The sequence below is a fragment of the Rosa rugosa genome, chromosome 4 (assembly GCF_958449725.1).
Source record: "Rosa rugosa chromosome 4, drRosRugo1.1, whole genome shotgun sequence".
Classification (NCBI taxonomy): domain Eukaryota; kingdom Viridiplantae; phylum Streptophyta; class Magnoliopsida; order Rosales; family Rosaceae; genus Rosa; species Rosa rugosa.
The window spans coordinates 44,912,770-44,930,001 of NC_084823.1; the positions used below are offsets into that span (position 1 = coordinate 44,912,770).

At 37.6% G+C, this 17,232-nt stretch overlaps 3 protein-coding genes across 5 annotated transcripts; 2 read left to right on the plus strand and 1 right to left on the minus strand.

The window, feature by feature from the left end:
- Window positions 1-5,241: 5,241 nt before the first annotated feature.
- On the minus strand, window positions 5,242-7,281 carry LOC133743756 (5-amino-6-(5-phospho-D-ribitylamino)uracil phosphatase, chloroplastic). Its single transcript, XM_062171787.1, has one exon. It carries the CDS (start codon window positions 6,605-6,607, stop codon window positions 5,453-5,455), a length of 1,155 nt encoding a protein of 384 aa, XP_062027771.1. The 5' UTR covers window positions 6,608-7,281; the 3' UTR covers window positions 5,242-5,452.
- A 4,012-nt stretch (window positions 7,282-11,293) lies between these two features.
- LOC133745820 (uncharacterized protein At2g38710) lies at window positions 11,294-15,304 on the plus strand. 3 transcript variants are annotated; one of them, XM_062173953.1, is made up of 6 exons: window positions 11,294-11,449; window positions 11,689-11,872; window positions 12,598-12,717; window positions 13,421-13,535; window positions 14,185-14,278; window positions 14,704-15,304. In XM_062173953.1, exons 2-6 carry the CDS (start codon window positions 11,769-11,771, stop codon window positions 14,901-14,903), a joined length of 633 nt encoding a protein of 210 aa, XP_062029937.1. In that variant the 5' UTR covers window positions 11,294-11,449; window positions 11,689-11,768; the 3' UTR covers window positions 14,904-15,304. The 3 variants fall into 3 exon arrangements, with proteins under 3 accessions (XP_062029937.1, XP_062029938.1, XP_062029939.1); XM_062173954.1 differs by having other exon boundaries at window positions 11,318-11,449; window positions 11,738-11,872; XM_062173955.1 differs by having other exon boundaries at window positions 11,346-11,449; window positions 11,708-11,872.
- A 147-nt stretch (window positions 15,305-15,451) lies between these two features.
- Window positions 15,452-16,846, plus strand: LOC133745821 (uncharacterized). The gene is made up of 3 exons (XM_062173957.1): window positions 15,452-16,039; window positions 16,135-16,303; window positions 16,575-16,846. Exons 1-3 carry the CDS (start codon window positions 15,962-15,964, stop codon window positions 16,640-16,642), a joined length of 315 nt encoding a protein of 104 aa, XP_062029941.1. The 5' UTR covers window positions 15,452-15,961; the 3' UTR covers window positions 16,643-16,846.
- The last annotated feature ends 386 nt before the right edge of the window (window positions 16,847-17,232 follow it).

Consider the following 17,232-nt stretch of genomic DNA (forward strand, 5'->3'; position numbering starts at 1 on the left):
CGTTGGCTTTTGCACTGAACCAGTCCCTAATGCTAGTTTACACAAGTGGACGCCCATTAGGGCATAATATATCTTTAACATATACATGACTCATGCCTTACATGTGTGTATCCGTAAAAAATTATGAAAAGTTTTATGATATATATATATATATACAGATCCTATCCAGAGCGGAGCTCCGCTTTGAAATTAATCGTGTGAAGTTCGAGTTTTGGGTCACTTTTCGGTCGCATATCCACATCTCGACCGTTCAGTTTTTAGGTACTAGTGTATAGATCATCTCTGCAAATTTTCAACCAAATTGATGATCGTTAAGGCATTGATAACTGCCTTAAAGTTAGTACGGTTCAGGTTGACAGATTCAGTCCATCCATTGGTTTAAGCGAGTTAGATACCTTAACGATCATCAATTTGGCTGAAAATTTGCAGAGATGATCTATACACTAGTACCTAAAAACTGAACGGTCAAGATGTGGATATGCGACTGAAAAGTGACCCAAAACTAAAACTTCACACGTTAATTTCAAAGTGGAGCTCCGCTCTGGATAAAATCTGTATATATATATATATATATATATATATATATATATATATATATATATATATATATATTAATGTATCGATCTTGATCAAATTTCCTTTCCTGCAACATAGACTAACTCAAGATCTAGCCAAACTAGTCTTAAAAATACATGAAGCTAGCCAATATACATACATATTGAACATATCTATTTAATGTATCATAAACAAACCCAGGTCTTATTGGTGGTTGCTTATCAATTAGCCACACAAATGGGATTAGATAAAATAACTCATTTGGCTTGAAGAAGATTTAGTGTAGTCTCAATGACTTCAAATCTCCTTGCTTGTTGTTTAAGACAATTAAGAGACGTAACGACATTCTTATTAAATCTTTATATATTACACAAGTATTAGAAGTCTTTTTCATCTTTAAAGAGTTGTTCGTCCTCTATGTAATTTAAACAATGTTTCAATTTCTCACATTTTTGGGATCTCTTTTATTTAAAGGAAAATACCCCAAACTAATCATACAAAATGGTTGGTAGAAATTCAAATATGAATTCTCATTCTGCTTTAGAAAATTATGGTCAATATGATACAAGCCAAATAGTTCCTTTTCATGCATGGCTGCTAGTTAGGTCTTTTAGTTTTAGTTTCATCGCTATTTATATGCTTTTATATAATATAAACCCATGATAGATACATGATCATCTTGGTCATTGGTAAATGGCTCTCCGCCTGTCCCTATCTTTGGTAAACCCTAGCCATCATGGCTGGGAACTCTATCAATGGTGTACGACACCAACACCAAGCAGACCTTTCTCTGTCTCTCGCTGTCTTCTTGCGGCAATCCAACGTCATCTTTATGCGACGAATTTTCATTCGGTTTGTCTCTCTATGGAGACTCACCGAAGTAAACTTGGAATTGAGAGTGGGATGATCGAGGCTGGTCTCTCGAATTGGCTATTAGGAGTAGATATGGTTGGGATACGACCAGGTCGAAAGCGACTCAAGGCCGGTGAGGGGGTCAAGGTCGGTGAGGAACTGAATTTGTCGGCAATATTTGGGTCGAACTGGTTGGGTCAGACGAATGCAGCTTGTTTGATCATGACTCAGGGAACAACGGAGATGGGCCTAGAGATTAGTGGCAATGGGAGGTGCAATCCTGTCTGCAATGGCAGTACCATGAAGCTATATCCGGTGGTGGCTGGAATCTCTTTGCACCGATCACCTATTAAGGCAGGGCCTTGGGTGCTCCGAGCTTGTTCTGATGCTAATGCAATCCGATCTGCAGGAGTGAAGGTACGTTCACCATGGCAGATCCACGAACCTCTCCAGGGTACGGCGACAGAAGGGGTTTTCCATGGTGCAGCGGCATGAGGCTGGACTATCCTTAGCGCGGAGGCAGAAGGCGGTCAGCAAGCGAATAGGCTGGACAGATGGGTGCCTAGATCAAATGCATTGCAAACTTTGGTCATATTCCAACTAGGGAAATCGTGTGTGCTGCAGTCAAAAGGATCCAAACAAATGAGCTCTACCTCTATGAGTTTTCGCATTTGGGATCCATGAGGATTGTCTCTAGGGAGCAAGAGACTTGTTTTGCTTATCTTTCCCAACCTCCTAGCCCAACTGTTAAGGGCAAGGAGCAAATTTAATTTTTGTTATTTTCTTTCTAGACTTTGCCTAATTACTATGCACTAGTTTTCATAGTTCTTAGGCTCGCTTTTGAATAAGTGAGCACTGGTTGTCTAATGAGTGGTGCTAGCATACCACGTCCTAAACTTGTCCTTGGTATGGTAAGGGAAGGTATGTATCCGTGCCATTCTGGTTTGAGTACGAATGAAATTGATGTTTGGTTCAAAAAAAAAAAAAAAATCATCTTGGATTATAAACTCACCCACTAATTCACAACATAAAGAAATAGTTAAACCTAGTACATGGTCTATGTTTTTCAATTCAATGTACTTTGTTTTTCTCATGACTCATGTGGTATCATAGGGATGCATGTCACTCAACCCAGAACTATTATTATATATGGTCTTTGATACAGTGTTATTGATTAAACAACTGTTTGTAGTCACGGCTTACGTATCATTTGGTAACGTGACTGACTTGTCGCTTTTCTTGACTATATATTGTGGGGGAGACGGCGGTGGCGGAGCAGCCGACTGGAGAGGGGTTTGTTTCTAGTGAGTATGGATCATATTTTCGATCGATGTGATATCGTGTTTATTGAATTGAACTATATATATCGATATCAAATGTTTATGAATTGTGAAGTTTGATAATATATATATATATTTTTTTTTTTTCATAAGGTTGTCCATATCTTATACATTGATGTTGTTATGATTTACGATATTGTAGAAATTTCAGACATTAAATTTCCTTAGTTAGGACTCATGAGTAAAATAGATTGGGCAACTTATAATTTGCTACTTCGTTCCCATTTAATCCAAAATTTGAATCCTCCTCAGTCCTCACTATATTTCGAAAACAGTTGCGACTCCTTAAGAACAAACACAAATTAGGAGCTAGTGCGGTTGTCTCTTTCGAGCTGGATTGATGAGTCATGCAGAGCTTTAGGCACCGAATACAGCTCCATTTGTTGCCTGAATCCAATCATGTGATTCAATTCAAATTGTTTGCAGCTAAACACCAAGTCCACATCCTTACATGCTTTCTGCATCAACTCTCTCAAATATCAGAAACTAAAGCAAGGAAGAGAAAGCAATGACGCATGAGACGCACATAATAAGTCTTCTGCATTTAAGTCTCTCAAATCTCACAAACGGGAGCAGGGGCGGATTCACATAGAGCCCAGATTAGGCACTTGCCTAGACTGGGTTTTTGAGTTTACACTGATTTAGTGTAGGCAAGGTATGTGAAAATGGAAGAAATTGGGCAAAAACATGGCAAAATCTTCATAATTGCCTCCAGAATCTATAGCTTCCCTCTAATTTTCCTCTCTTCCCCTCCTGCCATTGTCTTGCCTTACCTGAAAAAAATTTCTGGCTCCGCCCCTAAACGGGAGTAAGGAAGATGTGAAATATGAGAGGAATGAGTCACATAGCTGAATGCAGAAACAAATTAAGGACCGGTTCAGTATCTTCAGCAGGATGCCATTGGACCAAAACAAATCTTAGGAAACCAAAAAGAAAACCGGATTTTTCATCCTCAATGTGCTCCACATTTTTTTTTTATCAGATAAACAACTCAAATGCTACAACTAGTCTTTCGTGAGTCGAACTCACAACCTCCCACTTACGAATGAGAGACTATGCCAATGTGCTCCATATTTGTAAAGCAAATTTGTACCATATTACCAATTAGATAAAAAATATATATAAAAAAAAGATTCGAGAGATGTTCATATACTCATCAAGTAATTAGTAACTCCTGGTATGACATGGTTGAGGAACACTTGAAGAGATCAACCCCGTTCTCTTGTCTTATTTTGAGAAACTTTTATCTTGGATTGAATTAAAAGTTGAATACGTTTGTCCTTGGCAAGAGAAAGGACCGAAAGGTGTAGAAGTAGCCAGTAATAAGAGGTATAGCAAGTTATAACCGTAAGCAAAGAAGAAAGCATTGAAAGAATCAAAGCTAAACATTTTTTGTTGGTACATCTTTTATGTGTTAAACTTCTTTGGTGATTTCTCAATGTGTTAAATCTATATTTTTTTTGTCGATGACATACTTTTTAATCTATATGACTTTTTCTGATCTCATAGAAGTTTTGGTTCACGTTACTCTTTTTTTTATTTTCTCTTTCTCAATATAATCTAAGTTTTAAACAAACAAAAAGTAATTAACTTGTGTCTCGTTTCTGCTATAAAAGTAATCTAAGTTCAAAGTTCAATGGGAGCTGATATGATCTAGCCGAGGCCCCATATGAATTCCAAATCAAGGCCCCTAAGGCCCTAAAATACAATAATGCTGCACTGATCTCCACCACTTGGAACCTTAATGGGGAGCCTAATCTAGGTCAGGGTACATGTCTTGACTATCTGATTGGAACGCAGGCCTAACAATATTGGTAACCAGCAACCAGTCCATTCTTGAAAAGCTTAGCCTCTTCAGGAATGAAGCAATTGCCATCGACCCGTCAAGAGGGTTAAACCATGTTTGAGCTGTAAGACTAGAATGAACAATTTGAAGCTACATTCTAACGGCTGCTCATTAATCCCAATTGACAAAACCAGGAAAATGAGTTCATAAATTGTAGCTCAAGTATTGCTGCTTTGCCGTTTATCAATAAATAGAGGGAAAGATTACTGTAGAGATAGGGGAACACGATAACTCAGAGGAACTCTGGGAATCTGTGGTTTTATGACATAGAAAAGCACCAGCAATAGTAAGCCAATAAGTGATTATAGAGTTCATTGGCAGTAATCAATGACATCGTCATATATAACTGATTCAAAACCAACAGATATTGCAAAGAGAATTGACAAATAACCAACAATACTTTATATCTTTTAATTTACTCAGGAACCAAGCATTTGTAAAAATGAAGATACTCTTTACAGACTCTATGTCCATACACCCTGCAATTATCTTCCTCTATATTGGCATCTCAATATAACTAGAAGCCAATATCACATAGAGTTGCTTCAACTAAACCAAATCAAGCACAGAAGGGATCTTTTAAAAGATAACAGAAGTCAATCTCAATACCAAAGATAATTAAGAAGCAGAGGCAGAACACAACGTAGATATTTGAAGTTGTAAACATATATTATATTTTACAGCAAATACAGAGATGCTAACATCAAGGTGGTCTAATGCAGACAACCTGAAATATTTTAGCTTTGTTCTTTTTTTCTTTTTTTTGTCACTTTCCTTTTTTTCTTATACACAGCATTGTTGATATAAAACTATATCATCAATCAAATGAAGAATAAAGATCTGTACATTTTAACAGGAGTTACCAGAAATTATCATCACATGCTACCCTGGTAGACGGAGATGTATCTTCTTCTTCCTCCTCCAGTTCCAACTCTGGCTCTTCACCAAATTCAGCTGATTCTACCGCAGCAAGATTTTTCAAATCAACCACAGATAGCTCATCCAAGCGCCTAACCACCAAGTCTGCAGCTGCAAGCTCATATACAGGATGCTTGCTAGCAACAGCCACACACTTCATCCGCGCATCATGGGCAGCCTCCACTGTTTGATTTGAGTTACCAAATACAATGCACCGCTCAGGTATGAATTTGAGAAGCTGTGCCGCATACACAAACATTTCAGGATCAGGCTTCCCCCTTTGAACATCTTCTGCACCTATCATCACATTGAAGTATTCTTCAATACCAATGTTCCCAACTGCAGCCTCAAGAGTTTTCCTAGGACGTGTAGAGACCAATGCCATCGGTATCTTGTAATGCATCAAAACATTCACAAACTCTCTTGATCCAGCTCGCAATCTATATATTCCACCTTGCAAAGCTTGGTAAATGTCTTCCTTCCGAGCAGCCATTCTTCTCATCTGCGCTGGGTCTCTTGACCAGCAGAGAACTTCAGAAATCGCCTGCTCATTCTTCATACCTTCTATTCTTCTAAGAAGGAAAGCTGGGGGAGGAGATTTACCTTCTTCTTCACAAAGAGCCAGCCAGGCTTGCTTCTCAAGGTCAGGGTTGTCTTCAATCAGAACACCTTCCCACTCGAATATGGCAACTAGCCAACCACTTCCCATCCGTTCTTGCCGAAGCAAGGGGTTATGTAGTGAAGGGATATCTGCTTTATTCTCCGGTGGCCACAAACCAGGCCTCCGATCTATACCAGTTTGATCTACCCCTGTATCCGCAGGATAATTCCATTTCTGGGGAATGCTATCCTCCTTGAATGAATATGTCTCATGCGCAAGCTCCATTGCAAGGGCATTGATCGGTGAATTTTTAGAGCGATCAACTCCCAGCCTCGGCAAAGGAGGAGACATAATAACCCTTCTACCAAGACATTTTGCTGTAGGAAACCAAACAATATCCACAGACCTCCTCTTGCTGGAGACATCCTTAACTAAAGCTCCGGCAAAGAGCGGTCTATGCCCAATAAAGGAGGTTGAAGCCAATGATTCAACCATTCTTAGACCCCAAAACAAAATCTAAACCAAGCTAAAGTTTCACAATTCAACAACTGAAGATTTAGCACTACCCTCAGGGTCAAATTTCAGCCTAATCCTATATCAATCCAATCTTGTGAAAAGCAAGTTGGAATGATTCTTGACCAAATCCAGCTATATTGTCAAAGAACAATAAAAACCAAAATCCCTTGACACAGAAACTAAGCATAACCCATCAGACCCATCAACCCAAATCCCCCAATTAACAACCCCCACTGCTCAAAAAGCTACTCTAAATCCAACCCCAGAAAGTTAAAAAAAAGAAAAGAAAGAAGAAGCTAAATATACAGAATATACACAGCAAAAGACCCACCAAAAAGAAAGAAAAAAAATCTAAATCTTTGAGCTACAGAACAACCCAGATTCTGCTTACAAATTCAAAAACCCACAAATTAAAAATATATACAAACACCCCTACTTTTATTTATGTCACAGCAACCACAAATTATCAAAATAAAAAAAATAAAAAAAACCTGGGGAAGGAGCAAAGGAGTTGGATGATGAAGAATTGGGAGAAAAAAGAGAGAGAGAGAGATTGGAATTCTTTTTCAGTTTTTTGTGTTGTTGAGAAAAAGATTGGATGATGAATCTCTCCCCGTTTTTGCGTTTCTTGGAGAAGGGTCTTTTTTTTTGTGGCTTATAAATTGCCCGGGAGTGAGAGAGAGAGCGGTGACCGGCGAAAGTCACCGGCTGGACACGTGTCGGTTATATGAGTCGATGGATTTTGACTCCTTTCGGTAAACTGGTGATGATAGCTGTTGTTTTTGGGTGAACCACAATTTGCCCCGGGAGCTCGCCACAATATTTCACGGTGGGTCTGTTCTAGCTGTTGTGTCCAAGGTTTTAAATATCTGCGATATATCCGATATCTCCCCCGATGTCTCCTTTTTTCGACGGACCGATATATTTAGGGGGGTAAATATCTTATCTTTCACCGTTTCTGCGAAATTTCTCCGACATCGTCAAATATCCCAGATATATTAGATATTTACGATATATCCCCGATAAAGTGAAGAAATATCTGTAAAATTTGAGGTAAAAATATGGCTGTTTTTTTTTTTTTTTTCCCTTTGGGGCTTATAGTCTTTGATTACTGACTAGTGACTATTGTTTATTTACACTCATTCGGACAAGAGGGGCAGATAGGTGCTTATGTTTGTCTCTTTTTATTGATTTTAAATTATGGTGAAGCCTTAGAAAGCTGGTTCATGCCTAATTGCCTAGACAATCTCTATTGGTGATAATACTGATGATAAAAAAGCTCCAATTATTTAAAAGTAGTAATGGATGGTTCATACCAAGCAAATGAACCGTTTGGCATATCAGAAGTTGGAAAAGCTTGTATACTGCTACTACAACATGAAGCTGCGGCTGCGAGATAAACAGGCAAAGAATAATGTGGTCAATGAAAACAACTATATAGATCTACTTCATGTTGCAAGTGAGCCGCTTGATAATGGCATTGATCCACTTCATGATTGGATTATGCCTGCACACCTCGATGATGAAGCTGGAAGACCTCTTCCACAAGTTGTAGAAACTGCAACTAATGCTGGAATCAACGTAGAGAAAGTCTTATCTGAAGAAGTTGTTAAAAACCCAGAAGATAATTCAGATAGTGATGATGCGTGGGGTGGTACAACAACTCCAGATAGTTCTGATGATGGTGGAGAGGGTGGAAGCGGAACAGGTGGTGGAGGTGAAAGATATGACTATGGAGAATCTTCTGTGGATGGAGGATTCCAATTTACATGTGAAGGTAATTTTGATCATACCACCCAAGATGAAGACCACGGAGTGAGAACAGCTGGCCATGGTGCTCAAGAGAAGACATGATATGGGAGGTAGACAAGAGGTGCAACTGATGATCAAAGTACCCCATCTGATGTTTCTTCAATTGCCTTAAGTTTTGACTCTATCAGTTTAAGCACAGAGCGCAGTGAGATCTCAAATGAATCTCATGAAGGCAACAATCAATTTGGTTATGATGCTTATGGATATAATCAATATGTAGAAGTATATGATCAGTCATCTAGTTGGGTTCATCCTTATTATCCCCTTATAGGAGAAACAGTCGGCAGCTCTAACGAGATCTATAACTATCATGTTCATCACTACAATTCGCACTATATGGGTCATATGTCTTGCTCTGATTATTGCATTTTCGTAGACCAGCGAGCGGCTTTTCAACCGCCTAGAGTCTCTTTTTGGATGTAGATGAAGTTGACATTCATATGTATTTATATGTAGTTCTAAATTTCTAATAAATTTACTTTTTTCAAAAACGACATTTTCTTACCCTGTATCCCCGATATATTCCCGATATTTCCGACATCTCCCTTTTTCAAAGTGCCGATATATACAACGATACCGATATTTAAAACCTTGGTTGTGTCTTATTAGGGTTTTTGATTCTTTTTCTGGTCGGTATATCTATACTATATATAAAAATAAGGCTAGATTTTCTTAAAATTTATTGTGATATCTTTTCGACTTACTTAAATAATGTTTGCACGATATTATTGTAGGGTAGATTTTAGATTTTTAGGTGATACTGTATGATGACGCTTTAAATAGCATATATGATTGAGGATTTATATGGAAGCATGAGGTCTGAATTGATTGGTGATTTTTTTACTCGATTTGTGCTTGTTTTTAATCGCATGAATAATCAATGGGGCATCAACATGATTATGCTGTGAAGATGAATAAAACGGTCAATAGTGGTCAGACTGTGGAGTTTCGATAAGATCATGCGTTACCTCAAAACAAGCGGTAAATGTCTTAGATGTTATGCTCGATATTTTTAGTGGAATTGTTATTAAAGTAAATAGTTTTTTGGCTAAAATTGTTCAGCCGTAGCTTTTTACCTAAATTAGACCGTATCTCTCTTTATGCGTCTTAGATACACGTTTTACATATATTTCATGCATCAAATCTTACCTATGTTTGGCACTATACATGTCGTTATCATGGATGGCTTCATTTCCTAATTATCATCAACACACCTTTTCCAATCGAGGTGTAATGTACACGCAAGTCTCCATCGTTAGCTAAGTTACGAAACAAATAAGGTTAAAATATGAAAGTGCTGATTACTTACCAAACAGAAGCAAATAAAATATGAACGTGTTTTTTATGCATTCGGCAGCTGAAAATCATCACATAATAAGATAAGAACTACAATGTTGCTAAGAAAAATCTATTTCAAGCAAATCCATTGAAGTAAACACATCATATACTATATATTAGCTTTGTACTTATTTATATAATTGCTGCATTTTTCAATCGTGAGAATTACTGTACATTCTAAATTAAATTACATATGTAATGATATTTGATAAGATCGATGAACTAGACTTTTGTATAACTACGAATTTTGATGATCAATGGTTTAGATTGACAGACAACTCGACTTTGAGCAGTGAAAAACATCTAAATCAGATTATTTTGTATATCTTAGGCTCCAGGCTACCTAGTGTGACTTATCCGATCACCAATGGAGGAAGAGAAGGAAATGAAGGAAGTTATGGTGAACTAAACAAGGAGAGGTTGATAGTCACTGTCAAATGAAGCCTTCTGTACGTCCATGTCAAGCAAGCTCTCTTGATTTGCTGGGTAATTTGAGCATTGCTTGATCATTCAGAATTTGAGACATTGACAACACATTACAAAATTAAATAACGATAGTTAAATGTTTAACGTTTGATGATAATTACAAAAAATAATATATTTGTGAGAATTTTAACTTTCAATAATAATTTTTTTAAAAAAAAAAAAAAAAAAAAACGCACACACACACAGCTAGCTAGAGGTTAAGATTCCGACGTACGTAGTCGACTTGTGATTCATGGTCGGCCGATGATGGAAAACCTTCTCTTTCAAGAATCTCATACTCAAAATAGTTTTGAACTCTCAAATAAGAACAAAAGCACTACAAATTAAACACTATCCAGCTTTGGTTTGCAATCAAGAATGATCCATGTAACAAAGGTCAAACATGGCCAGACCATCTCCACATATATACCAAAGACATTCACTATATATCAGATTGAGATGCTTCCAACCAAGCTTAAACCGACATCAACATGATCATGCATGAATGACGCATGTGGTGGTCTTGATCAACACCACAAGATCAAAGTCAACATTCATATTTCGCTTCAAAAATTTAGTTAAAATACTCCTAAATTTTATGATGGTCTGATGAGAAACATCCCAACTTTCGTAATGTATATTTGTGAGGGTTTTAATATTTGGTAATGATAATTTAATTTCACATATTTTTCTTCATAATAAAATAAGAGTTCGATTTAATTGTTCTCACTTAAGCTGAAAGAATAAATACTTGACCTAAAATTCAAACTCCAACGATGTGGGAACTGGTGATTCATGGCCGTCCAATGATGGACAGATATTTCAAGAATCTCATACTCAAAACAGTTTTAACTCGATCGATCTCTAACGAGTACAGAATCACTACACTATATGTAGAATCCCAGAATGTCATTGCCAAAACAAAAAGAATCCCAGAAATGCAAACAGTAAAATAATTGCGGTAGATTGCACTGTAGTAGATGAAAACATAAAATAAACAACTCACTAACCAATCAATTCTAAAAAAAAAAAGAAAAAAAAAGACACTAACCAATCAAGAAAAAAAGAAAAAATCAGGCCCAAAAGAAAAAAGAAAAAGAATATAATAAGCCCAAAGCATCAAATAAAGCCGGAAAGAAAAGAAAGCGCCGCGTCTTCTTCTTCTTCCTACCGTCTCCGAGCTCCAGCACTAAACTAAAGCTCCAGGTACCTATCTCTCTCTCTCTCTCTCTACGCTTATAGAAAAACCAACACTTTGCTCCCACCAGCAATTTACATTCCATTCTTTTTTGAAGTTTCTGATCTTCAATGGGTAACCTTTTTTTTCCAATAAAGAGATTACGTGTTAAAGATGATTACTTTTTTGGGTTACGTGCTAGATTGGACTTAGATTTTGATTCCAAGTGTTTAAACAGCTTCAATTAGTAAACTTTGGCTGATTGCAGAAATTGGGTATGTAAAAAGGTTGTTTGATTCTCTAAAATTCCAACTCAGCGGGGTCAAATTGAACTGATCATACTTGAAAATGGTGTCGGCGAGCAAGGAGATGGTGGTGTATTGCTTTGACACGCTCCTGGCTCACTACAACACTGAAGAAGCTCCTCCCCCGGCATTCGAGGATGGCCAACAGTACTCTCTTCCTTTATCCACTCACTCATTTTATATGTTTCCATTATATTTCGTCACAAAATTTATTGGCATTTGGCATTGGCGGGTTGATTATGAGAATGTAGTTCGACTTGTGTGGTTATTCTGTAAATGTTTTACCATTAAAAAGGATTACTATGTGGTTTCTTTCTGGTGAAAGAGATCCTCTCTCTATTCTTGAGTTTTTGATGTTTTGAATTAGTTGCTGATCAGATTTCTCTCTGTTGAGGAATGGCCATAAGATTAATCCTCCTTAGAAGAGAGGTGCAGTTACCAACAACGCTATGTCCTTCTGTGCCTTATTTAGTTATTTTTTTAAGGAACTATTGCTTCAGCTTATATGGAGGTGAGATGCATCTGCTCTTACCCTAACTAGGACATCCTCCTGATATTTATATGATTCATTGTCTTTTGTGAGCTATGTATGACAAGTAACCAGCAATGTTGTTTCACGTATGTTTTCTTGAAACGTCTTGTTTCATGGTTTATAAATTATTTCAAAAGTTGTTTGTATGCGTATATCATTTTTTACTGAGACTTTAGGTTGAGAAGCAAACTCGAGGACTTTATTAGAGTGGGTTAGAGTAGATGAGAGTGGGTGACATGCATCTTAATTGTTGATATCTGATCTGAAGGTTGACACACATTGGTTTTCTATCTCCAAAGAGGACCTTGAGTATGTTCTAATATTAAATGCTTTGTCGCAGTCCATTGTTTGTTACTTGGAAGAAAATGGTGAATGGTAGTGAGCCTCGTTTGCGTGGATGTATTGGAACACTAGAACCTCGTGGCTTGGTTAATGGATTCAAGGACTATACTCTAAACAGGTATTATCATGAATCTTGTACTTTGTATCGATTCATGCAGGCGTGCAAATTGTACATGCGATAATACGTTTTCATGTTCTCTTTATCTGACTTTATTACTTTTAGGCAGTCATAGCTACATTTAGATATCTTTCTCTAATTCCACTCAGCAAGTTTACAATAACAGATCTGGCATCTGCCCTGGACATACAGAATATTGATTTGAAATTTGATGATTGCTGAATAATATTTCTAAGACCTTGTTCTACATTCTTTCCCCACGATTTTCATTGTAAGAAACATATGGCCTGGGTTGAGTCTGTTGTTCTTTGATTATTAAGTAGAAGTTAAAATTAAAACAGAGTCTAAGGAGAAGAGAGTTGTGATGACATCTGAAAATGCAATTTTTTGCCAACTTCTAGAAATTTATAGAATTATGTAATTAAGGACTTATACTTGTGGGTACGACATAGGCCAACACCATTCGTTCGTAAGTTAAAACAGCTATACAATCAAGTGAAAGAATTGACTGGGTATTTAATTTAATTTAATTTTATTTTATTTTTGTGTGTGTGTGGGAGATCCATGTAGTTCCTGCTCATTTACCCAGTTTTAACTCCTGTTCTATCTGAGGTTAAATGTGAACTTCTTATCAGATTTCTTTTCTTCTTCTTTTTTTTTGTTCAATCTGTAAAGATTTTTTATTGTTTGGAATGTCCTCCAGTGCTTTGAGGGACCGCAGGTTTCCCCCAATACAAGCTAAGGAATTACCATATTTGGAATGTACAGTTTCCATTTTGACTGAATATGAAACTGCTGACGACTACCTTGATTGGGAGGTATGTTATTCACATTGGGATATGTTAGGATCCTATGTTTCTATCTTATTGTCTGCAGTAATTCACTGCATGCACCAATAACCTAGTATCTCTTGTATCCCAAATACTGCAGTGCAAAATGTAACGGCAGGGAGAGTAACTTAATCATTATGGGAAGTTTGTTAGGTCCTTCTGTGTTTGTAACTTGCAATTTGCAGTAATTCACTGTATGCACCAGTGATCTGCTTACTCTTACTTGTCCCAACAATAGATATCCAATCTTAATAATGTGCTGTGCAAAATATACCCGAGGCAGGGAGAGTAGAGCGTAAGCCATTATAATTTTTGTAATAATAAAGTCTCTGGTTATTTTTTTAATTTATTGTGAGAATAAAATCTCTAGATTAGATGAGATGAGGAAAAAAAAAAAAATTCGTCCACTCTTATCCACTTTCAAAACAGTAGGCATTATATGGATAATAGTAAGTTTAGGTGATAGCGATTGCTTATGTTGGTTCACATACTAATCTATTATTAAATGAAGTACTACAGGATTGATAATTTAGATTAACTTTGTATTCTTATATAGAATGCAGATGTTGTTTTTAGTATACACTGGAGAAAGTCTCAAAGGCTTGTGCTCAATGGTTACGGTGAATAATTGTTTCAGGTTGGGAAGCATGGTATAATCATTGAGTTTACTGATCCGGGCTATGGTACAAGGCGCAATGCAACATACTTGCCTGAGGTTGCTGCGCATGAAGGTAATTCATCCTATGCTTATTAAGATCAGGACTATGATCCTACTACCACTCTTTCATGGCAATATATAAATCCATTATTTACTATAAACCCAAGTCGTCATACCTGCAGATTAAGATCAGGCTTGGTCAATTATTTGGTGTTCATGGGTCACTTGTACTTGTCTCCCCAGTTTTAATGTTTTTGTCCACAGTAATCCAAACTCCGAAGTATATACCTACTATTTCTGCCATGTTTTGCAGCAAAAAGTGAAAGACGATGATAAAATCTGCTTGCAAACATCTTGTGTTTCAATAATTTCATCTAGGTCCCATTAGGGGCTTGTTCATTATGTTTAAGGTTTACTTGACCATCAAGCCAAAAGTTTTACAGCCATAATGTTTGACTAAATTTTAGTCTCTTATTCTGGTGCCCTTTTGGTTTTCAGGTTGGACTCAAATAGAAGCAATTGACTCATTGATGCGGAAAGCAGGCTATACTGGGACCATCACCGAGTCACTTCGGAAGCGTATACGATTGACCCGCTACCAGAGCTCATTATATACAATGCACCACAGCGACTACGTTTCTTATGTGAAGGCAAGCAGAGGCGCAGCTACATCTGGCTCCAAGTCCAGCAATCAGTGATTCATCCAGAAAGCATGTGGTTTGGAGTGGATTTGTTTGTTGTTCCAGGCCAAACTGCAATAATAGATACATGCCAATTCCACTATCAATTTAATTTGGATATTGAAGAAAGTGACCAACAACAATTTGGAAACTCATGTTGATGAGAAACCTGGAAGCTGTATTTGTAGAGTGTGTATTTCAAAATTTCACTGTAATGTTTCTACACCGCATGCTCCAACTAGCTATCGGACACATTAACTAGCCCATTATTTGTAAGTGATCTCTGTCGTCCGATCATATTTCTACAGCTAGAGAACCAGTACTGTTGTGTTTCTCTTGCTAGCCTAGCCGCGAGTGTATCCACCTGATCAACGATGACCACATATAATTAACGTATGCGTGACAGTCTTTACTTTGTACGTGCCCGCCCTCACTTCTGAAATAATACTCTCCCTTAAATGCCTAAATAATACCACGACCACATACGTGGAATTCGTTGAGGTTTGTGGTGGTTTTGTTTTGGAGTAACTGGAAGGAAGGAAACGCGGTGCAATTTAATTAGAGGGCAGCCGCGGCCTCCTGAGGCGGTTTGGAATGAAATTACATGTACAAACTCAGGTCTTGAGTCAACCTGGAAGTAGTAACGTGCATGGTGCTACGTCCAGTAGCTGGATGCCACCTCCTGATGGTCATGTAAAGCTTAATTCTTGAGACTATTGAGTAGACTTAAACCTGTACGTTGCAGCAGAGGTGATGGCTCAGTATTGACAGGGCTGGAGTGGAGTATGGGTCAAGAAGCCTGCCACATGCGTTTGCAGTGAACACAGCCACCTGGTACCCGGGTCTCGAGAATGAGATGTTTCCCAAGGAAGCCTGGCAATATTGTCAGCTGCAGCCTGATCGCCCTCACCTTTTCACCATAATACTTGCTGCAACCATTAAAGATGATTCATTAAACCCTAGAGAAGAAAGAAGGAGAAAAAGAAAAGAAAGCGCCGTGTGGTCTGTCTCCGAGCTCTCCTCTCTTCTTCTCTCTGTGTCTCTCTCTCTGCTTGGTTTTCACTGTGAAAGGATCGATGTCTGCAGTAATTGGCATGAAGCTCCCAAGAGGATCGGCTTGCTTCTACTTCTACAACCCTTTGGAGTATATTCAGGTACTCCATCACCCTCTTCTCAACCTCTATTCCCTATTCCTCTCCATGCACTTCTCTATTTCTAATTTTGTAAACGAACAATCTCTGATATACAGAGAGAAGCAGCGGTCAATGCTACAGCCGTCGAGAGTCGAACAGAACAAGCAACGCATGATCTGGTGAGTTATATAAACGAACAAATGGCTGCTAGTCTGAATCGAATAAACTCCGAGACTCAAGTTGCAAGGGATGCTGCGACGGTAGCTGCCAACGAAAATTTGAATAAGCTAGGTTAGTGAATTTGGTCTTTTTCTACAGTTGATTTCCTTTGAATATAATAGAGTTGGCTTTCTTGATGGTTGCTAAAAAACTTTATCAGATGCAATGTATACAATGTTTTTGTCGGATTGATTAAAACTTTTAAGAGATATTAGTCAACTTTGAGGCTTAACATCTTAATATCTGCAATTGAAATGGTATGAAAAGATAGGTACTGAGTCAGTGAGTTGGCTACTTTTTTGTTTTGCTCAATTTTGCTTATTGGTGCTTCTTTCTCAGCTTCTGGGGTTATTGGTGCTTCTTTCTCAGCTTCTGGGGATGTCAGTGATCAGTTGGTGTTTGTGAGGGGCTAAATCAACCAATGGCTGTATTACATTTCAAGTACTTATTTTAGGAGTGCAAGTCTTGGACAACTATGTTTATGTTCTGGTTTTTGTAATATTACGCTAATGGGAGTCTTGGACAACTATGTTTCTATTCTGGGTTTTTGTACAAATATGTTTACATTTCAAGTATTTATTTTATGAGTGCAAGTCTTGCCATGATAAATTTTTTATTTTTTATTTTTTTAAGTAGAAGAAGTAACAAAATAGATTGGGTCTGAAATGATTAACGAACGATTTCTAATCTTATAATTAATCCAAAAATGAAGTTGGATGAAGCAGCAAGAACTCTAAATGATGAATAAAATCATCGACATCAAACATCGTTACAAGAGGAACCATCGCTAAAACTGAGAGACTAAGACGATGCAGACTAAGTCACCGATCCTAAGCTATTTGCTGTGACTTGTTAAGGATCACCCCTCATATATATTTGACTTGGAACCATTTAATGGAATCCTCCTTTGTGATCATGTGTTGTAGGGGTGGGCATTTTGTACTGAAAATGCGGTTACCGACCCGAACCGCACAGAAAAAACGGTTCGGCAACCG